This window comes from Convolutriloba macropyga, chromosome 10, assembly GCF_964194025.1.
Source record: "Convolutriloba macropyga chromosome 10, txConMacr16.3, whole genome shotgun sequence".
Classification (NCBI taxonomy): Eukaryota; Metazoa; Xenacoelomorpha; order Acoela; family Convolutidae; genus Convolutriloba; species Convolutriloba macropyga.
In genome coordinates this window covers 44240812-44266617 of record NC_134477.1, presented here as the reverse complement: position 1 = coordinate 44266617, position 25806 = coordinate 44240812, and the positions used below count along the sequence as shown (strand labels likewise).

Genomic DNA, 25806 nt, shown 5'->3' with positions numbered 1-25806 from the left:
CAGGGCATGGCAGCAGCAGTCCAAGAAGCATTGTATCGAAAACAAGACCTGGAGGAATTCGGCTTCCAACAAAAACATCCAAAAGCAATTGGAGAGGACAACCATCAAATTGTGCCTAAACCCAGTCATACACAAGAGGAGCAAACACATTGAGACAAAATTGCACTTCATTCAGGCCAAGACGGAAGATGGGACTATCTCATTTCATTACGTTCCTACTGAGAAAATGGCAGCCGACATCTTCACGAAATCTTTATCCGTATCGAAGGTGGGAACATTCAGGACTGTTTTGATGGGAACAGACTCTACGCAATCAACTCAAGTCTGAGTGGAGGTGTTAGAATATTGATCAAACTATAGTCTGAAACTTAGTGAGAATTAGAAAGAAAGTTTAACTTATCAGATTAGAAAGACAAAAGCAAATTGAACTTGATCAGAGATATTATATAAAAGAATCTACCAGAAATTGTGCTTAGAATCAATATTCGGTTCAAATTAGTGAATCTAGATAACTATTATTAGAGTGAGATTATTTGATGTAAAATTTTCCCAGCATGTATTGAATGATTATGATACCACCGGAAATGTGAACGAATTCTTGGAAAAGTGTAAATGCATACCGTCTATGGTATCCCCTGCGACTGATTTCTGGGAAATTTAGAAGCAAACCATTTTGGGTAATCTGTGCGACCCCCACTCTAAATCATCGTAAATCATGGTGCTAAGATTAGGTTTGTATCTTGACTTTCTCGCACTGATAATGGGTTTATATACAGCTGGTTTTTGAGCCTTTTTCATCCCCAAAATCAAATCACCATCTTGATCTAATAATCAGATCTCTCCTGTAAGTCTCTAAATTCTATTGTAAAATATCATTCTTGTTATTCTCTCATTTTGAGAAATTAATTTTTCTACTTAGTTAAAAACGCTTTTTTTTCGCTTGCGAAAGTCCATAACCCAACATGTGAAATAAGCATTCTTTCTTAAAGGGTTAATGTTTCGAGAGCGCCACTTAGGGGAGTTGAGTGATATATCTTAAACAGACAAATTAATGAACAAAAGGAATTTGACCTGTCAATTTATTTCAATTACTTAGCAAAGTTGTAATTGTGCATCAGGTAAAATTCCAAATGTGTGATTTAACGTTGGAGATCCACTAGAGAGCGAACATTTGAAGTGAACTAGATACTTTGAAGAGAAATAGTTTGATGTGAAGTGAGTGAAATTAGTTTTACCAAAGATAAACATAACTAGTCGGGTTGGGGGGTTGCCAATTACTCCCTTACTGTGGGTAGTTGTATTAAGTTAACGCTTACCAGTAATAATTGTAGATAAACATGCACTGACACAGTTGTATCTCGAATGAGCGGATGATCGGCAGTTGGCATTTCAAGCACAGAATGGGCATAATGTTGAGGCAGCAACAGACTGAAACAACTTCGCGCTGTCGGGAGAAGAGTTGTAGGAAGGGTAGCAATCTCAGTTGATTGAAAGTCAGCTTAATGGTAGTGTTTCGGTCGAACCAACGGATGAACATCAAAAGGAAAGTGCCGGAATTGAAAAAACAGGGAAATCCGATTAGAAGTCAATGGCTACAGGGTTGTGCGATTGTGTCTATGATGATCAACAGCATAGGGGGGAGGATTTAAGCGGGTTTTCGATGGAAGCTGAGCAGAAAGTTGAGAGAGGGACCGCATCGCGATTTCCTGAGATTGCAAAGCTGTTGCTGGAGAAACCATCTTTGAGTAGGAAGGAGAGAAGTACCCGTTTGTAAGCATCAAGACAGCATTCATGGCAGGATTATAAGTGAAATGGCAGCTACAGTGGGAGGAGGCGTGGACATCCAATCAAGCGTCAGAGAAAGAATTTTCTAAGTTACAGGTGCGCGAACGTATGATTAGAGGGACGACGACAGCTAAGTTTTTCAAGCCTTTTTGTTTGTTAAACCGGAGCTAAACCGAGGTGGCTCACTTCACTAGGTCGACATTTGTTAATGTTTGTACGAGTAAATTATCCGGGTCACAGGATAACGGCTTGTAAGTATTTGGGAGAATAATTATCTAGGAGGGAAGAATGTAGAACGCAGGAAATTGTCATATGCAGATACTGCGAGTATATTAGATAATATAGGTCAAGTTAGACAAGTTAATTAGGTGTTTGAAATAAACGTTTTTTCTTAAAGGGTTTTTGTTTTGAAAGCGCCACTTAGGGGAGTCGAGTGATATACCTTAAACAGACAAACTAAAAAACAAACGCATTTTGGCCTGTCAAAATATTTCGATCACTTAGCAAAGTTGTATTTGTGCATAAAGCAAAAGTCGAAATGAGTGATTTAATATTAGAAATCCACTAGAGAGCGATCATTTGAAGTGACGAGAAATCGAGTTTTGATTTGGCATGAAGACATTTACTTTTGCCAAAGAAAGACTTAACTAGTAGGGGGTGCCAATTACCTCCTCCGCCCCGTCGGAAATTATTTTAAATGAACGGTTACCAGTAATAATTGTAGATAAAAATGCACTGACACAGTTGTATCTCGAATGAGCGGATGATCGGCAGTTGGTATCTCAAGCACAGAATGGGCATAATGTTGAGACAGCAACAGACCGTAACAACTTCGCGCTGTAGAGAGAAGAGCTGTAGGAAGGGGTGCAATCTCAATTGATCGAAAGTCAGCTTAATGGTGGTGTTTCGGTCGAACCAACGGATGAACATCAAAAGGAAAGTGCCGGAATTGAAAAAACAGGGAAATCCGATTAGAAGTCAATGGCTACAGGGTTTTGCGATTGTGTCTATGATGATCAACAGCATAGGAGGGAGGATTTAAGCTGGTTTTCGATGGAAGCTGAGCCGAAAGTTGAGAGGACTGCATCGCGATTTCCTGAGATTTCAAAGCTGTTGCTGGGGAACCGATCTTTGTGTTGCAGGGAGAGAAGGAGCCGTTTGGAAGTATCAAGACAGCATTATTGGCAGGATTATAGGTGAAATGGCAGCTACGAGGAGAGGTGGACATCCATTCAAGCATCAGAGGAAGAACTTTCTAAGTTACAGGTGCGCGAGTGTATGATTAGAGGGACTACGACAGCTAAGTTGTTCAAGCCTTTTTGTTTGTTAAACCGGAAGTAAACCTAGGTGGCTCACTTCACTAGGTCGACATTTGTTAATGAATGCAGGGGTAAGTGAATCGGGTCAAAGGATAACGGCTAGCATTTTTTTGGGGAAATAAAAATCTAGGAGGGAGGAATGTAGAACGCAGGTAAATGTCGTAAGCAAATACTGCGAGTAAGTTAGATAATTTAGGTCAAATAAGACAAGTTACTCAGGTGTTTGAAATAAGCATTATTTCTTAAAGGGTTATTGTTTGGAAAGCGCCACTTAAGCGAGTTGAGTGATATACCTGAAGCAGACAAACTAATTAACAAAAGCATTTTGGCCTGTCAAAATATTTTGATCACTTAGCAAAGTTGTATTTGTGCATAAAGCAAAAGTCGAAATGAGTTATTTAACAATAGAAATCCACTAGAGAGCGAAAATTTGAAGTGAACTAAATATTTTGACGAGAAATCGAGTTTTGATTTGGCATGAAGGAATTTAATTTTGCAAAAGAAAGACTTAACTAGTAGGGGATGCCGATACCCCCCCGCCCCGTGGGAAATTATTTTAACTGAACGGTTACCAGTAAAAATTGTAGATAAATATGCATTGACACAGTTTTATCTCAAGTTAGCGGTATCTAAAATACCTGGATCATAAAGTGCAGTATCGAAATCAGGCTGACTGAAAGTAGACAGAGTTAAAGAAAACAGATTTATTTGAATTTTTGTTTAAATAGACTGAACTTACCCAACAACTAATTCGTGGCAATGTCTTCTATATTGTTTGAGTGCTGTTTCGCGACATACCCGATCGAGTGCAGCTTCTAATATAAAGCGCATAGGAGCTTTGTGGTATTTATGAAGCACTTTGTCGTTGCAAATTAAACATTTTTATGATATTGCAGTGCATATCTCTCTAATATCAACAGCGGAATATGTTTTTTTACTCTTCCCCCAAATGCTTCCCAGCGGGATGTCCACCTTCTGGGTAGAGCTCTAATAATTTACCGCGGGCATTCCAACGGTGCAAAACTTCCAAGTTAGAATTCATAAGATAGAGATGGCCGTCTTTTGTGAAATATTTCTTGCTCCGGCGGCATAATCTTTATCTTGTAATATAAGTGCTTTTTCAAGGGAAAATGCCAGATTGTAAAAGTTGCGCAACTTCAAAGTATTTTCTACTGTCTATTTTATCTAAAAATAAACGAATTTTCAGCTGAATGTTATTGAGGGAGGAAGGGGTTATGATAATCACTTTCTGTTTGTTTTAAATGAATAAAATTTCAATTTCGATTTTGCAGAATAATGCGCACCCACAAAACTGTTTCCCCACCAATGATTAAGTTATATTGATCAGTGGCCCCTGAAAATATGTGGGGATGTTCCCTTAAGGATTGATCATACACAGTAGGGATGCGCGGCCAGTTACAGTTTTTCGTTACAGTTATTAGCACCGGAAGTGGTGTGATTTGAAAGTATTTGATATTTTAAGTAAAAATTTGATAGTTTGTGAATGAAATACCGTTGTACACCAGTCGCACCAGTATATACTTGTGCAGTATTGTACTGGGTGATCATGGAAATGCTTCAGAAAATTGTGGGAGAAATTTATTCGCATTTTGAAAGAAGAACAGGCAATTGTCACTAAAAAATAGTTAGTTAAACGGAAAAATAAATTTCTCGGAAAGTTGAAGTAGGATTGACCTGGAAGTTGGGGAATAGACTAATTTTGGGTAAGAGGAAATTGATTTTGATGCCAGATTTGACTCCCACCAACCTGCACGGGACTAACGCACGCCCATGGTGCGGAACGTAAGTTTGAATTACTCGTGGAGTATTGGTAGTAGCCCTATGATTTTTGAAGTTTGAGTTTAACTTTTTAAGGGCTTTCGATTGGTGATATTTTAACTCCAGATTTCGACCACACAACCGTGCTTCGGGATGACCCGAATGCCGAAAACTGGAAATTGGTAAATTTGAGCCGCCGGATGACTTTGAAATTTAATAATATGATAACCTGAGACAGTTAGTGACAAAAATTGCCAACCCGGTAAGTTTTTGACGAACTCGGATTTTTTGGCTTTCAGCACCCAGGACGCCTGAAAAAACTTGATAAGGCAAACGATTCGCAATGTATAACGCTAGGATGATGATTTTCGGCACGCAACCAGTTGGCACCGTACAGTTTCTACATATTTTTACCCGAAGTGATTTTGACCCCCAGAACACGAGATATGATCTTTTAAATTTTAATCTCCTGCGGAACACCCACGACACATGTGCGCGTGCACTGCTTGTGTCCTATTAAGAGTAAGGTCATAAAAATTTGTGGGTAGGTGCATCTGTGAATGGATTTTCTGTGACAACAGTCATTTTTATCAACCTGACCGCTCTTTTTGGACGGCTGACCCCTAATTGACCCCTAGAGATTAAATATTGGGCTTTTAGGAATTTTTTTCAACATTTTTGATTGCAGGGAATTGCATGAAATGGTTTGAAAACAAAGGAGTTACAATTGCTCATAGCATTAGTTGTGTTTAGTTATTTATTTAACACATTGTTTTTGACAGGGTTTGATTGCAACTAGTTGATAGGGAGAGGAAATGGAGCAATATCAGTTTTTCAAAGCGAGGTCCATGTGCTTACAAAGAAAACCGTAGTGGCAAAGACATGTGCAAAATGTGCGATAAAGCGGAGTTGGTTTGTTTACTTAAAATAAGGTGAAAGTTGAACAATGGTTGGTAGCAGTTGAATGACAGATCAAAATTCTGCAATAATTTGTTTGCACAGCAAACAAAGCCCTCCCACTGGATAGATTTCAAGTGTAAGTGGCAAAGTTTATGTTAGAATATCTTCGTGAGAAAATACTTAGTGAGAATTAGAAAGAAAGTTTGACTTACCAGATTAGAAAGACAAGCAATATGACTTCGATCAAAGAAATTATAGAAATGAATTGTCAAGAACTGGTGCTTAGAATCAATATTCGGTTCAAATTGGTGAATCTAGATAACTATTATTAGAGTTAGATTAATTGATGTAAAATCTTCCCAGCATGTATTAAATGATGATGATGTCTCGGAAGTGTGAATGAATTCTTAGAAAAGTGCAAATGCATTCTATTTATGGTTCCCTTTGCTACTGATTTGCAGAAGCAAGCCATATTGGGTAACCTTTGCTACCCCCACTATAAATAACGGTGCTAAGATTAGTTTTGTATCTTGACTTTTTCACACTGATAATGGGTATATATACAGCTGATTTTTGAGTCCTTTTTCATCCCCAAATTCAATTCACCATCTTGATCTAATAATCAGATCTCTCCTATAAATCTCTAAATTCTACTGTAAAATATCTTTTTGTTATTCTCTCATTTTTGAGAAATTAATTCTTTTACTTAGTTAAAAACGCTTTTCATTCCGCTTGCGAAATTCCATAACCCAACAGGTTTTGGGCCCAGCAACTTTCTAAGTCATAAAATTAATTTCCAAAACAAAACTAATTTGTTGTTGACAGTCATAATCCTTTTCTGCTTAGTACCTTTTCTGTTCACAGCTGTTTTGCCTGCTCAAACTCCAATGGATCAACAGACAGTGAAGCTGCTGACCTACACAGGAGAGGCACAGGACTTTCCAATCTGGAGCACAAGATTTGTGGTGATGATGCAGACGAAGGGACTCTACAAATCACTACTGGGGACAGAGGAGCAACCCAATGAGCCTGAGCCACTGGCCAATGGGGCAACCAATGATGAGAAGAAGAACCACAAGGTGCTGAAGGATGCATATGAGAAAGAAGTTGCAGACATCAAGGAGAAACGGAACAATGTATGGTGCCATCTGGCACTGACTCTAGATGCAACAACCCTGATACTGATGAGACATGACTGTGTGGGAGATGATGGCATTAGAGATGGAGCAAAGGCTTGGAAGCTTTTGCAAGAGAGATTTCAGAGTGTGGAGACGCCAACAGTGTTGACTTTAGTAGCTTAGCTTGCTCGACTGCAGCTCGAGAATTCTGAGGATTTGGACAACTTTTTCATCAGAGGACAGGAGTTGCTCACAAGGCTACAAGAAGCAGGGGAAGCAGTCTCAGAGACCCTCTTCAGCGCCTTGGTCCTCAATGGTCTGCCAATGAGGTATGAAAGTTTTGTTATACAGGAAAGCTTCAACCCGGCAACGAACTTCACAGAGTTGAGGAAAAGGTTGCAGAACTTTCATGAGAGCACGGTGCCGAGACACAAGGGACAAAGTGGTCCAGTGGCACTGGCAGTGAAGCGTGACTTCATGAAGGGACCCAAGAAAGGAAACTGCTTGGTGTGTGGGATCCCTGGACACTTTGCCAAGGACTGCAGGAAGAAGGAGACAGCACAATGCAGCAAGTGTGGTGAGAAGGGTCACCTAGACAGGGCATGCAAGAGACAAAGAAATGGAGGCAAACATGAGTCAGTGGCAATGGGTCCAACATTGGCTACACCAGACGAGGAATGCTCGGCAGCTCTTACCCAGTGGAAGACAGCAGGCATGCTAGTGGACAGTGGTTGTACAGATCACATAAAGACGAACATCGATGCGTTCCTGGACTTTGTGCCCATTCAATCAGTGGTCAGAAATCCCAACGGAGAGACTTCCAGAGTGGTGGGCAGAGGTTGTGTGAGGATCAGCATACCCTCAAACAAAGTGGAATTCCAATGCGAATTCCAATGCAAAAGTTCCAGCTGAATGTTATTGAGGAAGGAAGGGGCTATGTTAATCACTTTCTGTTTGTTTTAATTGAATAAAATTTCGATTTCGATTTTGCAAAATAATGCGCACCCACAAAACTGTTCCCCCACCAATGATTAAGTTATATTGGTCAGTGGCCCCTGAAAATTTGTGGGGATGTTCCCTTAAAGATTGATCATACACAGTAGGGATGCGCGGCCAGTTACAGTTTTTCGTTACAGTTATTAGCACCGGAAGTGGTGTGATTTGAAAGTATTTGATATTTTAAGTAAAAATTTGATAGTTTGTGAATGAAATACCGTTGTACACCAGTCGCACCAGTATATACTTGTGCAGTATTGTACTGGGTGATCATGGAAATGTTTCAGAAATTTGTGGGAGAAATTTATTCGCATTTTGAAAGAAGAACAGGCAATTGTCTTTAAAAAACAGTTAGTTAAACGGAAAAATAAATTTCTCGGAAAGCTGAAGTAGGATTGACCTGGAATTTGGGGAATAGACTAATTTTGGGTAAGAGGAAATTGATTTTGATGCCAGATTTGACTCCCACCAACCTGCACGGGACTAACGCACGCCAAAGCTGCGGAACGTAAGTTTGAATTGCTCGTGGAGTATTGGTAGCAGCCCTATGATTTTTGGAGTTTGAGTTTAACTTTTTAAGGGCTTTCGATTGGTGATATTTTAACTCCAGATTCCGACCACACGCCCGTGCTTCGGGATGACCCGAATGCCGAAAACTGGAAATTGCTAATTTTGAGCCGCCGGATGACTTTGAAATTTAATAATATGATAACCTGAGACAGTTAGTGACAAAAATTGCCAACCCGGTAAGTTTTTGACGAACTCGGATTTCTTGGCTTTCAGCACCCAGGACGCCTGAAAAAACTTGAGAAGGCAAACGATTCGCAATGTAAAACGCTAGGATGATGATTTTCGGCACGCAACCAGTTGGAACCGTACAGTTACTACATATTTTTACCCGAAGTGATTTTGACCCCCCGAACACGAGATATGACCTTTTAAATTTTAATCTCCTGCGGAACACCCACGACACATGTGCGCGTGCACTGCTTGTGTCCTATTAAGAGTAAGGTCATAAAAATTTTTGGGTAGGTGCATCTGTGAATGGATTTTCTGTGACAACAGTCATTTTTATCAACCTGACCGCTCTTTTTGGACGGCTGACCCCTAATTGACCCCTGGAGATCAAAATTTGGGCTTTTAGAATTTTTTTTTAACATTTTTGATTGCAGGGAATTGCATGAAATTGTTTGAAAACAAAGGAGTTACAATTGCTCATAGCATTAAAAGTGTTTAGTTATTTATTTAACACATTGTTTTTGACAGGGTTTGATTGCAACTAGTTGATAGGGAGAGGAAATGGAGCAATATCAGTTTTTCAAAGCGAGGTCCATGTGTTTACAAATAAAACCGTAGTGGCAAAGACATGTGCAAAATGTGCGATAAAGCGAAGTTAGTTTGTTTACTTAAAATAAGGTGAAAGTTGAACAATGGTTGGTAGCAGTTGAATGACAGATCAAAATTCTGCAATAATTTGTTTGCACAGCAAACAAAGCCCTCCCACTGGATAGATTTCAAGTGTAAGTGGCAAGGTTTATGTTAGAATACGTTCGTGAGAAAATACTTAGTGAGAATTAGAAAGAAAGTTTGACTTACCAGATTAGAAAGACAAGCAATATGACTTCGATCAAAGAAATTATAGAAATGAACTATAAATAACGGTGCTAAGATTAGTTTTGTATCTTGACTTTTTCACACTGATAATGGGTATATATACAGCTGATTTTTGAGTCCTTTTTCATCCCCAAATTCAATTCACCATCTTGATCTAATAATCAGATCTCTCCTGTAAATCTCAGAATTCTACTGTAAAATATCTTTTTGTTATTCTCTCATTTTTGAGAAATTAATTCTTTTACTTAGTTAAAAACGCTTTTCATTCCGCTTGCGAAATTCCATAACCCAACAGGTTTTGGGCCCAGCAACTTTCTAAGTCATAAAATTAATTTCCAAAACAAAACTAATTTGTTGTTGACAGTCATAATCCTTTTCTGCTTAGTACCTTTTCTGTTCACAGCTGTTTTGCCTGCTCAAACTCCAATGGATCAACAGACGGTGAAGCTGCTGACCTACACAGGAGAGGCACAGGACTTTCCAATCTGGAGCACAAGATTTGTGGTGATGATGCAGACGAAGGGACTCTACAAATCACTACTGGGGACAGAGGAGCAACCCAATGAGCCTGAGCCACTGGCCAATGGGGCAACCAATGATGAGAAGAAGAACCACAAGGTGCTGAAGGATGCATATGAGAAAGAAGTTGCAGACATCAAGGAGAAACGGAACAATGTATGGTGCCATCTGGCACTGACTCTAGATGCAACAACCCTGATACTGATGAGACATGACTGTGTGGGAGATGATGGCATTAGAGATGGAGCAAAGGCTTGGAAGCTTTTGCAAGAGAGATTTCAGAGTGTGGAGACGCCAACAGTGTTGACTTTAGTAGCTTAGCTTGCTCGACTGCAGCTCGAGAATTCTGAGGATTTGGACAGCTTTTTCATCAGAGGACAGGAGTTGCTCACAAGGCTACAAGAAGCAGGGGAAGCAGTCTCAGAGACCCTCTTCAGCGCCTTGGTCCTCAATGGTCTGCCAATGAGGTATGAAAGTTTTGTTATACAGGAAAGCTTCAACCCGGCAACGAACTTCATAGAGTTGAGGAAAAGGTTGCAGAACTTTCATGAGAGCACGGTGCCGAGACACAAGGGACAAAGTGGTCCAGTGGCACTGGCAGTGAAGCGTGACTTCAAGAAGGGACCCAAGAAAGGAAACTGCTTTGTGTGTGGGATCCCTGGACACTTTGCCAAGGACTGCAGGAAGAAGGAGACAGCACAATGCAGCAAGTGTGGTGAGAAGGGTCACCTAGACAGGGCATGCAAGAGACAAAGAAATGGAGGCAAACATGAGTCAGTGGCAATGGGTCCAACATTGGCTACACCAGACGCGGAATGCTCGGCAGCTCTTACCCAGTGGAAGACAGCAGGCATGCTAGTGGACAGTGGTTGTACAGATCACATAGTGACGAACATCGATGCGTTCCTGGACTTTGTGCCCATTCAATCAGTGGTCAGATATCCCAACGGAGAGACTTCCAGAGTGGTGGGCAGAGGTTGTGTGAGGATCAGCATACCCTCAAACAAAGGGGAATTCCAATGCGAACTCAAAAATGTTCTGTGTGTGCCGGACTATTCTTCAAACCTCCTATCAGTCTCAAGATGCAAGGATTGGGAACATAGCTTCACTTTCGAGACAGGAAACAGCTGCATGAAACTCCAGAAGGGAACTCGGTTAAAACTAACACAAGAAAAAAATTTGTTTTACTTACCCTGCAGCGTTCTGGAATTCAAGATGAGTTCCAACAGCGTGAAACTTGACAGTGCAAGGAAGTGCCACAGACAATTGGGTCATTTTAATCAAGCGGATGGGGTCAGGAATGCACCAGAGACAGTGGGAGAACTCGATGATGCATGCAATGTGTGCGCATTGGCCCAGATCACAAAGAATCCAGTACCAAGAGTGGCAGAGGCCCAAGCAAAAAAAAGCTGGCGAGGGTGTTCACAGACGTGATGGGACCTTTCAGAGAAGAGTCACTGTCAGGGTTCCGGTTTTGCCGTGTGTTTGCAGACCAGTACCCAAAGTTTGTGTTTGTGGACTTGCTTAAGGTAAAGAGTGAAGCACTGGCCAGCCTGAGGATATGGCTGATAAGGAGAAAACGGATACCTGGTGTACATACCCAACACACGCAAGGAGATGGCAGTTCGAGATTTGATCATCAATGAGTCTGAAGTGGGCTCAATCCCTGACAACAAAGAAACGGCTGACCTACTAGATGATGGGTCGGAACTAGGAATCTGACACCCAGATGATGGTCATCAAGACGATGACAACAGAGACCGACAAGACACATCTACTGCAATAAAGGAGGAGTGGCATGACGCAGGGAGCGTGAATACTCAAGAAACAACACTGAGACAAGAGGCCTCGGATGTTGGAGAAACAGCACTAGGTGAAGGATCTACTGCAACAAGAGGGGGTCACAGAGACCCAGAGTCACTGGAAGAGAGTGACACAGAAGACTTCTCACAGTTAGAGACAGTTGGCTTCAATGAAGATGCACTGGAACACGACGACGGACACGAATAATGAATGTTCCGCAGTTTTTTGGAGAAGTCAGGAACCATCTTGTTGTGACTGAGGGCGACTATGTGGAACCCAAAACAGTCTACGAAGCCAAGCAAGGTGACGATTGGGACCAGTGGCACCAACAACGAAGGACGAGGTCAAGGCACTCCAAGACAACGAGATTTGGAACCTAGTGAGACAGGGACGTCATACCGGGCAAATGGGTCTACAAAGTGAAATTGGGAACCAGTGGTCAGATGGACAAATACAAAGCGCGCTATGTTACGAAAGGCTTCAAACAAGTGGAAGGACTGAACTACTTTGAGACTTTTGCGCCTACCTGCAAACCAGAGACATTCAGGATTCTACTTCAGCTATCAGCGAAGCAGGGCCATGTGATGCACCAATTTGATGTGAAGACTGCTTTCTTGCACTCACCAATCGAGGGAGAAGTGTATCTGGAACAGCCACAGGAGTTTGTAAAACGCGGATCAGATGGGGAGAAGTTAGTATGTCGACTAAATAAATCATTTTTTGGTTTGAAACAGGCTGCTAACAATTGGTACAAAGAGCTGGCAAAACTCCTACTGAGACAGGGGTTCACCAGAAGCAGGAACAATCACTGCTTGTTCGGAAGACCAGAGGCAGAGGATCACACCTTCATCTTCGTCTGGGTTGACGACATCATAGTAGCATCATGAAGTATGACAGTGGTCTCTGATGTCAAGAGGGCACTAGAAGCAACCTTTCACATGGAAGACAGAGGGAGACTACACTGGTTTCTGGGTCTAAGAATCAGACAAGAAAAAGGCAAAGTCACAGTCGACCAAGAACGCTACGTAGAAACAATGCTTGAGTGGTTTTAAATGGATCAATGCAAACCCTCAAGAACTGCAGCTGATTTTAATTTGAAACTTCAGACAGCACAGAACGGAGTCGAAGAAGTGGACCAGAGGATGTGCGGAAAAAGACTTCTGCGATATCTTCGAGGTTCAAAATGTTTAAAACTGACTTACACAAAAGAGGCTAGTTATGATTTAGTGGGGAGAAAGTCATGCAGACTGGTCTGGAGACGTGAACGACAGAAAATCAACAACGGGCTATTACTTCAAGCTCAACGGACGTGGCGCAGCACTCAGCTGGGGTATCAAGAAGCAGGCGACAGTTGCTCTTTCTTCATCAGAAGCAGAATATCAGGGCATGGCAGCAGGAGTTCAGGAAGCACTCTACCTGAAACAACTTCTAGAGGATTTTGGCATCCAACAGAAACGTCCAATAGCAAATGGAGAAGACAATCAAAGATGTATCAGACTCTGCCAAAACCCAGTCATGCACAAAAGGAGCAAGCACATCGAAACAAAGTTTCACTTCATCCGGACAAGACGGAGGATGGGACAATTTCAATTCATTACGTTCCTACAGACAAAATGGCAGCGGATATCTTCACAAAGTCCTTACCCGTTTCGAATGTGGAAACATTCAGAGCAGTTTTGATGGGAACAGACTCTACGCAATCAGCTCAAGTATGAGACGGGGTGTTAGAATATCGATCAAACTATAGTCTTAAACTATAGTCCTAATTCTAGTGAGAATTAGAAAGAAAGTTTGACTTACCTGATTAGAAAGACAAGCAATATGACTTCGATCAAAGAAATTATATAAATGAATCGTCAAGAAATGGTGCTTAGAATCAATATTCGGTTCAAATTGGTGAATCTAGATAACTATTAATAGAGTTAGATTAATTGATGTAAAATCTTCCCAGCATGTATTAAATGATGATGATATCTCCGGAAGTGTGAATGAATTCTTAGAAAAGTGCAAATGCATTCCATTTATGGTTCCCTTTGCGACTGATTTGCAGAAGCAAACCATATTGGGTAACCTTTGCTACCCCCACTATAAATCACGGTGCTAAGATTAGTTTTGTATCTTGACTTTTTCACACTTATAATGGGTATATATACAGCTGATTTTTGAGTCCTTTTTCATCCCCACATTCAAATCACCATCTTGATCTAATAATCAGATCTCTCCTGTAAATCTCTAAATTCTACTGTAAAATATTATTTTGTTATTCTCTCATTTTTGAGAATTTAATTCTTTTACTTAGTTAAAAACGCTTTTCATTCCGCTTGCGAAAGTCCATAACCCAACAGTTTACTTAAGAGCTAAGGTTTGTTTGCTTGCTCAAGATAAGAACGTGTTGGTTAAGTATAAAATGAAGTGACACGCAGAGAAATGTTAGAGGGTTGGAGAGAGTTGTCTTGTGAGACACAGAAGAAGTTTGGACTCAGGAGAGATTTTTGCTCAAGTTAGAGAAAGCACTTGGTTTAGTGAGACTAATTTTTTGAAGCTAGTGTGAAAAGCAGAGAGAACCAGAAAATTTGAGAGCTAAGTGAGACTGAACTTTGGAAGTTTGTAATTGCAAGACCAGTTGGGATATTTTGAGCGTTTTTTGTTTAGTTCATTTGGGAAGTGAACCGCGGAAATTGTTGTTAGTATTTTAATTACTTTTATAAATTGTCTTGAGTTTTTCCTTTCCATTGATGCGCTAGTAATGTTCTTACTTTTGTTATCCATATAACCAGATTTGATAATACGGTCCTCATTGTAAATTAACTAATTTCAAGGCAACCTAATTTGCAACAGCGTACAAGAGTGGATAAGAGGAAATAGCAGAGTGAAAAAGTAGCGCTCGCTTTACCAATTTAAAACCTTTGATTTAGTTTATTTGATTGATCTTCTGGGCCACAAATTCCCCTCACTGTTGAGCCTAGCAGAAATTCAGAAGATGACAGCTATTTTCAAAGTTCAGCTGAAAATTAAGTGTTAACTTTATGTAAGAAAAACGCTCTAATACACTATAAAATACAAGTCTTAAGTTTGTGTAAGATCAACACTAATGTTAATCGCTAGGATATGTAAGACCACAGCAAATTAATGGTTGAATTTACATACGATCAAAACTAAAAAAAATTGATGTTTTGTTTGCATGATCTTAGAAAATTTTGGGTGATGGTTTGGTCAGATTCTGTGCATCGAACCTGCAGGCCAAACATACAATTTCCACATTTCATTTGCTTACTTTGTCTTCGTTGATTGCTTATAAATTTCTGAAGATGACAATAAAATTTCCTTTATTCAGACATTTTGAACCAAAAATCCGTTTTGTTGCACTTTTGTTTTGGCGCACATAGTTTTTAAGCGATCATGCAAAACTAAGCAAAGTCATGTATCAAAGTTTCATGCTCATTAATGGTAAATTTGGTCATGACACATTTTAGGGCATTTCTGACGCCAAAATAGTAATTTATTGGTTTGAAATGAGGACTCACAACTGATTAAATTTTAAGTGTCTTTTCCTTCAGCTGTAAAAAACCATCTGCTGATTTTGACTACCTTAAAGTCTTTTTCATCATCATTATTAAACTCACCCGGTGAAGCTCCGATACTGAAAGTAATTTTAAAAATATCGTTATTCGAATTTGAAATGATAGCATAATTTGTTATATCATTTAGTTAACTGTATTTGCTTCATTTCTCTTAAATAATTTGTACTAGTTTTGCTTTTTGTGATAAATGAATTGATATCTGCAGCATAAAACTTTTCGAAGAGAATCTTTTGAAGAATTAGTAATGAGTTTCATAATTCTATGCCGCGCCTTGTCTATGAATAGCTTGACTAAACACCGAACCTACGATAACAATTTTTTGAAGCAGAACAGATTTTTAAATGCATAATGGGTTAACAAAAAAGAAAACCAGGAAGCAATCTCCGGTTGGTTAGCTGACGTGTCATTGAGAGGAAATATCTGAAGATCCTCGTGCACCTTGTTCTTGACAATCCTATCTTGACAAAAAAATAACATAGTCGGCACATTGCCGGAAAGTAGCCTCCGTTGACGCTCTAGACTCACATGGGGGTTGAAATAGAAAACGAAAAAAAGAAATAGAAATTGAGAACTTTTCAAAGTTTCAAAACGTGTTCTTATTCGCTGTGCAGCTTGTTAGATTCTAAAAAAACTTAAACTTAAAGCTTTTAAACTGAAAGCTATTAAGCTTAATACTGATGTCAGCTAGCAATCGCTCTAATGAACATTGATAACCTAATGCGCTATGACTTTGTGACCGGGTTTTATGGGTTTATCCCGTTTCTTTTGATTTTGATCAAAAGGTAAAGGGAATTTAAAAAACATAGCAGGACAAGTAAATTGGGAAAACCATTTCGAAGAATACCAGATGGATAAAATAAAAAAAAACGGAAAATCATACAAAAAAAAAACAAGATTTTTTAAAAAATCTGATTTTTTTAAATTATAGACATGAAGTTTTAAACAGCCCTCACACTAACCTTAGCGGATTTGAAAGGATAACCTGAATCTTTACAGCAACTTAGAATCGTCTTCAAATTTGTATGGAGTTCATTGGCATAAAAGGATCATTACAGTCGACTTTAAACTCATAACTTTTGCTTTGGCTTTACATTACGTAACACTCAAAGCAAAAAAGAGTAGCACGAACAGATGAACAAAACTGTTCTTTAAGGTTCTGCTGCACTTATTTGTAAAATAGACTCAAGCGTCGTATAATTTAGATACAGATACAGCAATGAGCTGATGTGGCTTACAAAACAAAAAAACTTTCTTGTTAAAATCAATTCAGCAGAGGCCTTTGTATTAGCCTTTTTACAACATTGAGACTTTTTGACTTAAAACTAGTTTAAAACGTACGTCAGAAAGTAATCTTTCTAAGTGCAATAAGTCCGCGAATGATCAAAATCTATGCACGTGATTGACGAAAAAGCTCTTGCTAGAGAGTGGGAAACAACATAACACGAAAAAGCCATTACTGCTAGAAAGAAGTCATGCAAAAATCAGAAAAAAATACATCGTTCCCCTGAGTGCACAGATGTAAAACAGAAAAAGCTTCGGACGTCGAAACAACAACGTCAGAACAAATCCCGAATTACAATTTGAACTCAAAATTTGAACAATTCAGACAAAGTCAAATCGCTGCACTTGAACAGAAAATATAAACCGACTATCGTCGCACAGATTGCTCTCGGATTACAGCGGTGCTATTTAATTGAGGGGATGTTAGCCTACATTATTTTTTATGGGTGCAAAAACTCCAACCAAGGGAGGCTTCGAACAAACGACGGAGGTACCTGACGGAAGTATGGCCCACACTTCTATCAGGGTGTTCTGATTGCTGATCTTAAAATCATTTATTTCAGCAACGCCTAAATTCTTAAACACGAGCAATTTAGGTCACGCAAAACAGAAATCAAGCTTGAAAAAGTCACCCGAGAAGTTAAATTGAAAGTCAGTTCTAGAACAAAACGATCAAGCTACACAAACGTATACAACAATTGCTTCAAACTCTGTTGCAGAACAATTAAACAACTTTACAGCAAATGAACTTTTGTTTAAACACTGTTGTCTTATTCGACTTTGACATTCACTGTATAACCACTACCATTTCGATCCATGTCTTGCCTCAGGATGATCAAAATTCCCACTCAGATTTGGTTTCAGAAATCAAAATAACGGAACTCTTGAATTGTAAAATCCAACAGTACCGCAAATTAGATTTCAGCTTATAACTATAATATGAACGTGCAGGAATTCCAAGAAATCCAGTGCATAACCAGTCTTCTCTCACATGCGAGTATTAGTTCGCTTTTACCCACAAAATATCACCTGAACAAATATTACTGCCGGTATTTAAACCAACCACAGAACACCAATACTCTGAGTCGTAAAAACATAGCCGGCAGATTGCCGGAATAGCTGCGAAAGAATAGACCGGCGTGCCATATAATAGAGATAGAAACAGATACCGATCTAAATTGAAAAAAAAATCGGCGCCGCTCAAACTAGACTAAAAAAAATTCAGCGATAAATTAATAAAGCTTGTTACAATTCATTCCACAGAAGCCTCTTATTAGGGACCTTTATTGCACATATGAGTTCCTTTGACCTTAAACAAATTCAAATTAAACTTAAGTTTTAAAGTGCAAAAGTCATTTTATTGAGTGAGGTAAGTCACGTATGATCAAAATCTAATCACGCAAATAACCTAAAAAATTTTCGCTAAAGCGAGTGAGAAATGACGTCACGCGCGCAAATGCCGTTAGTGAGAGGAAGAAGTCATTCAGAAAATTTGACTTTTTCAGCTTTGCTGTGTGAACAAATGTAAAACGAAAAAAGAGCGTCAGACGACGAAACAAAAAAAAACATAGCCGGAAGAATTCCGGAACCGACTCGAAGCGTCAAAACTTCACATACAAAACCGTAATTGCAGCGGAAGCCATAACCTTTTGCATCAAACCAATAACTCATTTCCTTCCGAGGTCTGATCTAAACATTGGTGAAACTTAAACCACTGTTACCAAGAGAAACAAAATGCAGCAAAATTTTATAATATTGAAAACGTTTGGTAACGTTACAAAAATCCGAAACAATTAAGATGGTCAAAATACTGATACGTTGAAAATGCTGACAAGGCTATCAATTGCCCCCAAATAATTCACGATTCTAATCTCAAAGATCGGGAAAGCAAACGGCAGATAATAATATTAGAAACTAAGTTAAATCTTTTTAAAAAAGAATGCTCAAATTTAAGAATTAGAAAACTACTAAAATTACACTTCTAATCACTGCAATTAAGACCAAAAACAACACATACTTCTTCCTTGTTGTACATGTGCTAGACAACATGATTTCATACTAATTCAAAAATTAAATTGATCATAGAAAAGACATAAGCAGCAGAACACTATTCAAAGACAAAAAATCGTTTAAATTAATACCAAGGCCGGAAGAAAGTTGCAGTAAAAAAGAATAAGAGGACATTTTGGAAAAAGCATGCTAGCAAACTCTCAGTACTGCTATATGTTGAATGAAATCAATTGCAAACCGAAGAAATGACGAAAATCTAAGAAAAGGCTGAAATCATTCAATTTTTTAACAACTGAAAAAAATTAATAACGAAAAAAATGTATCTGCCACAACAAAGCTAGAATGTTACTATCTAGAACGTGAAGAATATGGGCACAATGTAAGCAACACCGTAACAGAAAGACATTCTTGATTTTTGAAAGTTAAAGAACAAATTATAAAAATCAAGAAAAACGAATACATTTCATTGTTCAGCATTCGAGACATAGAAAAGATAACTAGTCATCCGATACAAAGATCTATCTTCCTGAAGAGAACAAAAAAACAGGAAAAAGTAGAATTCAAACATACGAAACATTGAAACATTTTGCAAAAAATGGTCAAAAAAACTTTTAAGACTGCATTTATGAAAAAGTTTTAACTGTTTTTCAAAAACTTAACGCTAAAAAATGATTGAACTTTTATTGAAACGACATTGAAACCCCTCATTTTGCACAAAAAGACTATTTCTAGTAAGTAAAACCAAATTAGAAGCCAAAAAACTGACAAAAATCGGAAAAAACTACCAAAATCGGATTAGCATATGTACAATTTTATAAAACAAAATTATATCGAGGTAGAAAGAGGCGTTGAGTACATGAGTTTTCAAAAAGAAGTTGCCATATTAACTGATTTTTGACAAACAGACGGTTAAAAGATCCAAAATGACAACATTAATAGAAAAAAAACAAAAATTAACTAAAAAATAAAGAAATATGTGCCAATTTTGAACTTGAAACGCAATCTTCAGGCTCCACAAAACACAGTGGTATCAACTTCCGAGGTTGACAATTCAATATAGCATCGAATAAAAATAATTTCTACAAAAAACCATATTACAACCAAAAAAATTGGGCCATTTAGACGAAAAAACGGCTAAAAACGGTTACTTATAGGTGCCATTCAGTCAAAAACTACTTTTCAAAGTCAAAAAGTCATTCACTAAACGGAGCGCATGATCAAAAAACTTCTCTCGCTCAGAATAAATTAGTTCACACGGCAATTTTACTCACTTACGCTTTTAGGTCAAAACAGAGTCTGAACGAAAAGTACTTCCGGTAAAAAAAAAAAACCTGAAGAAAACCAATACTCCTCTTCGAGTCGTAAAAACCAAGAGCACCGCAATATAGCTACGCTCAGCTTACAGCTTCGCAGCTATAAAAAACAAGATAATCAATAATAGCCTCAGCTATCGTTTCCCGGTTTTCAACAAATATATTGTTGATAAACATCAGACCTAAGCGGATTACATGTTCTTTTCACGCCAAGTCTACTCAAATCCATCCGCCGATAACTCTCACGTAGACCGTTGCTCTTTCCATCTGTCAATTATAATTGAATTTTAAAAAACTTTCATTTGCAAAATTATAATTGCACTACAAAAAGAACTGTTTAAAATGTACAAAAAAGTTGAAAACTTAGCTAAACCTAAATTTATTGGTAAAGTAGTCAGTTAGTTTCGAACAAGAGAACTAGAATGTCTAAGTGGGATATATCCCAATACAGTTTTGAACCATTGCAAACATTCGGATTCGCGAGGCATTGAAAAGTCCTCAGGTCCTTTTTCATCAGCCGGATACTGATCTGGAACGACTTGATCATCTACTGGCGCTTGTTCGTCTTCTATGAATTTAAGTCCAATGGGTGGATTTTGTGTAACGTATGCAATCATCATGTTGAGAAATACTGAGGCACAATGAGGCTTGCTTCGAAGCTGTTCGCTATTAGAAGAGTTGAAATGGGTTCGTAAGAGATGGTAGTAGTATCTACAAAAAACGAAAACACTTCAGAAATTAGTAAATTGATATATTCAGAACGAAAAGAAAGATATTTTTTACAGGAAAATTAAACAGTCTAGCAACTTATAGTCATTAGTCTCAAACTAAAAATTGAACTTTGCTCTTTATATTTCAAGTCTTACAAAAAAATATCTTCCGCAGTACGATAGCTTTTCTTTTGTTTGTTGCTCTATCCGTAAAAATAATAAAATCGCCTTCACAAAAAAAACTTGATGATTGATAGACTTGTGATGGACTAACTTGTGATGTATTGCCATGTTGGTGACATTGACCATGCTATAGTAGTCCTCTACATCAGAGGAGACAGCGTACTCGTTTGTCCAGGCAGAAGAGAGAAAGTGGTTGACCAGGTCATACCCAATTAGACGGTCAGGGTACTCCCCAGACACTGCTGTCAGAAATCTCAGCTAAAAAACCATCAAAAATATTAAAGTATAGAGAATATAATACTTCTTCACAAAGAGAACTATTCTTGGTATCCAAAAACTACATTCACCTGTATCACGAAAACTCAATAGACTTTTTGAACAATTGCCTCCCATGGTCCCCAGTAGAAAATTGTCCCTCCTTTGCAACTAAGAAGAAAATAAATTTAAAATGTTCATGCTAATCTATAGCTCAGATAACCTAAATGCAATTACTGGATTGCTTAACTTTTGGAAATCTTCAAAATAATTTATTTTATCATTGATAGAAGTTTTGCTTATTAAAAGCTTAGAAATTTCACCATTTAATTTTCTTTTGACTTTCCTGATCTGAGCGCAATTGGCATGACAAAACTATCAATCAATGAAAATTATTTCACGAAATGCACATATTAAACCATCAAAGGTATCCGTGATACAAAATTTTCTCAATCAGCACTAAAAGTAAACATAGCTGGTAGATTACCAGAAAATAGCCGCAATAGCTTCCTAGAACTGCAGTCTCAAATAAAAACAGTAAAAAAAGACAGACCAAAAAATTAGTCTTTTCATTGAAAGCTGAGCTTTTACATTTTGATAAAAATCTGTATAGGTTATTGCTGCCTCTAATAGCTGCTCTCAAATGACCTTCATTTAGAGTGACACACATTCACTTGACGCTTTGAATTAAAGTAAATAAAAGTCAATTTCAAAGTGAGGAAGTCATTTTTGAGAGTGAGCGAAAAATGACGTCACGTACGCACTTTAGTTGAAATTGCATGAACTAATGAACAAAAAGCACATTTGAAGTGGTTGTGTTGTCATATGGTCGAAACAAAAATCTTGACGAAATAAAAAAACCAAGAGAAGGCCAATAATAGCCCCAGCTATCGCTGTGCGCCTATTAAACACAACCGACTAACGTCGATCAAATTGCTCTCAAACAACCGGCTGGCTCTTCGTCAGTAGATAGCTACCGTTTAGTGAGGCTAGCTTTAGCTTAATCAAAGAGGCGTGAGGTGAGCGCAGCGCGGGGGGTCTTTGGTTGCACGGGGCCACGTCCTTGCGGCCGCCTCAACGATAAGCAATGGCGGGGATTGGGGGAGGGTGAAGTGAGGGGCTGATGTAGAAGAGTGAAGTTGGGCCGGGGGTGTAGGTGGTGGGGGTCCAACTCTTTCCAACTCACACCATAAGTATACGTCTCCAAAACTTTTCTGTGAATAGCATACTTGGAGACTGTTGAGCCGAAAGGCTATTAGTGAACTTAATGCCCCCTGGGCGCTACCTGTTTATCCCGTTTTCGAGGATGAAAAGTCAAATGGGTCAGATGAAAAATCAGTCCAGCAAAAAATTGCATAAAAGCATAGCCAGTATAATACCGGAAACGACTCGAAGAGTAGTGCAATGTAATTACTATTCTAACCTTACCTAAAATAAGAAATATCTCAGAAGAAAAAACGAAGAAACTAACAGCCTAGTGGAACTGTAGTCATGGTTTTAATAAAGATCTGTAGTTTGAATAGGGAAAAGAGACTGCTGTGGGATGGAAACTTCTCATAATTACCTTCTCACTCTGAGTAATACCATAAGTTCCTAAATTCTTTGTATTAGTACCTAAGCTAGTGTTAAAGTCCAATGGTCGAAAACAGAATTCAACGTTCTAAAACAGAACTCAAAAACAGAACTCGAAAACATGTTCTAGTCATTACGAAACATGTTCGAAAACAAAAGTCAATAGTTCAAGTCATGAACAAGCTTGCATCAGCTAAAAAACCCGCTGAATCTCAATACTCGTCGAGTCGTAAAAAGACCACAGAACTAATAAAACTGCTACATACTTCATTTGAGAGCAATTGAAAAGGTCATTTCAAAGCCGAATGATGAGCCTTACTTTTTGTGCTAAATTGTCAGTGCTGGTAGTGCAATTCATTGTGACAATGTGAGATGTCTCCTTTGAAACAATCAAGTCTACGTCATAAAGAGAATTCACTGTAACCCGCCTCAAGCCATCTGTTGTCGATTTATCGTCAATTTCAATGTGCAGTTTGCTTCCATCTGGATCAACAGAAAACAGAAAAACCTGGAACAAAGAATGCGGTCTTCGGACACAAATTTGCACGTTCACATGTGAGTAATATAGTATTACAGCGTGGTAAAATGAGAGTTTGTTGGCATGCATTCATCGAAACCTAACTTAATACAACCAATGGCGTATGGTCATGTCTATAAGGCTATAATCACTTCTTAGCGGCTTTTACACATTGAATATACCCGGCAGATTGCCGGAAAATAGCCGCCGTTGATTCCAATAATCATGATTGGGATTGAAAGAAAAGAAGATATTGAAAAAAAATTTTTGTGCAAAAACATTTTTTAAGTCCGATTTATTTTGATGGCATTTCGTAGTTGAACATAACGTACTTCTGTTTCTTAGAGAGAGGCTACAGGGGCTACTATCAATACCAATAAGCATTAGAGATGGTAACTAAGACTTATAGGAACGACGTTCAAATAGCGGGCATCTAAAATTGGGCTTTATGGGTTTATCCCGTTTCTACTTCTGACTTCAATTTTTCATACTGACTCTGTTCATTTTGAATTGCTTTGCTGAGCAACTGATGTTCAAAATCACTTTTAGCAGAATGAGAGAAAAGAGAAATTAGCCTAGAGAAGTCAAAAAGATATCACGCAAAATGTTGAAAAAGCGGCAAAATGAGGTAAAGCGAAACATTTTTTTATTCGACGAAGTAAAAAAAACATAGCCGGAAGAATTCCGGAAGCGACTCGAAGCGTCAGAACTTCACAAACAAAACCGTAAATGCAGCGGAAGCCATTACCATTTGTATTAAACCATTAACTCATTACCTCCCCAGGTCTGATCTAAAATTTGGTGACTTAAACCACTGTCACCAAGAGAAACAAAACGCAGCAAATTATTATATTATTGAAAAAGTTTGGTAACGTTAAAAAAGTCCGAAATAATTAACATGGTCAAAATACTGATAGGCTGAAAAAGCTGATAGGACTATCAATTGCCCTCAAATAATTAATTCATGATTCTAATCTCAAAGATCGCGAAAGCAAACGGCAGATAATAATCTTAGAAACTAAGTTAAACCTTTTCAAAAAAAGAACGCTCAAAGTTAAGAATCAGAAAACCACGACAATTACATTTCTAAACACTGCAATTAAGAAAAAATAGCATATACTTCTTCCTTGTACATACGCTAGAAAACATGATTTCGTACTTATTCAAAAACTAAATTGATCATAGAAAAGACATAAGCAGCAGATGAATATTCAAAGGCAAATAATCGTTTAAAATAAAACCAAGGCCGCAAGAAAGTTTCAGTAACCATTATTAAGTGGATGTTTTGGAAAAGTCTTGCTAGCAGACTCTCAGTACTGCCTTATGTTGAATCCAATCAATTGCAAACCAGAAAAATGACGAAAATCTAATAACACGCTGAAATCATTCAATTTTTTAACAACTGACAAAATCAATATACCGAAAATGAAAGTAGGTGCCCGCCCGAAGCTAGAATGATACTAACTAGAATGTGAAGAATATGGACACAATATAAGGAACACCGTAACAAAATGACATTCTTGATTTTTGAAAGTTAAAAATCAAATTTAAAAAAATCAAGAAAAACGAAAACATTTCATTATTAAGCATTCGAGACATAGAAAAGATAACGAGCCATCCGATACAAAGATCTATCCTCTCGAAGACAACTCAAAAATGGAAAAAAGAGAAAACACGAAACACTGGAACATTTTGCAAAAAAAAGGTCAAAAAAACTTTTAAGACTGCATTTGTGAAAAAGTTTTAACTATTTTTCAAAAACTTAACGCCAAAAAATGATTGAATTTTTATTGAAACGAAACTAAAGTCCATCATGTTGCACAAAAAGACTATTTCTAGCAATTAAAACCAAAATACAAAAAAACTGAAAAATCGGAAAAAAATCTACCAAAATCGGAGTCTCATATGCACAATTTTATAAAACAAAATTACATTGAGGTAGAAAGAGTCGTTGAGAATTCAAGCATATGAATTATCAAAAGGAAGTTGCCATGTTAACGAATTTTTGACAAAAAGACGGTTAAAAGATCAAAAAAAGAAATTAGTAGAAAAAAAGGCAAAAAATAACCAAAAAAAACAAGAAGTATGTGCCAATTTTGAACTTGAAACGCATCTTCAGGCTCTGCAAAACACTGTGGTATCAATTTCCGAGGTTGATATTTCAATATAGCATCGAATAAAAATTATTTCCACAAAAACCAAATTACAAGCAAAAAAACGGCCACTTAGACGAAAAAACGGCTAAAAACGGTTATCTATATGTTCCATTCAGTCAAAAACTACTTTTCAAAGTCAAAAAATCATTCACTAAACGCGGCGCATGAACAAAAAACTTCTCTCGCTCAGAAAAAATTAGTTCACACGGCAATTTTACTCACTTTCACTTTTAGGTCAAAACAGCGTCTGAACGAATAGTACTTCCGGTAAAAAAAAACCTTAAGAAAACCAATACTCCTCTTCGAGTCGTAAAAAAAAATAGGAGCGCTATAATAGCCGGCTGAGAAGATGAGGGCGGCTATTAATAAACTTATCACAATAAAAATGAACTCAG

General features: G+C 38.1%; 2 protein-coding genes across 2 annotated transcripts in view; one reads left to right on the top strand and one right to left on the bottom strand.

Annotated features, from left to right (window-relative positions):
• Nucleotides 1–25806, top strand: part of LOC142348157 (serine palmitoyltransferase 1-like) — a 467259-nt gene that overhangs the window by 277136 nt on the left and 164317 nt on the right. The gene's annotated exons all lie outside the window — the stretch shown is intronic.
• LOC142348580 (exostosin-1c-like) overlaps nt 20315–25806 on the bottom strand; it is a 22377-nt gene continuing 16885 nt past the window's right edge. The window contains exons 8-9 of the mRNA XM_075399973.1: nt 21003–21169; nt 20315–20729 (exon numbers count right to left, since the gene is read on the bottom strand). Of these exons, the coding sequence (XP_075256088.1) occupies nt 20417–20729; nt 21003–21169 (480 nt within the window). The 3' untranslated portion in view covers nt 20315–20416. The remainder of the gene's footprint in view (nt 20730–21002; nt 21170–25806) is intronic.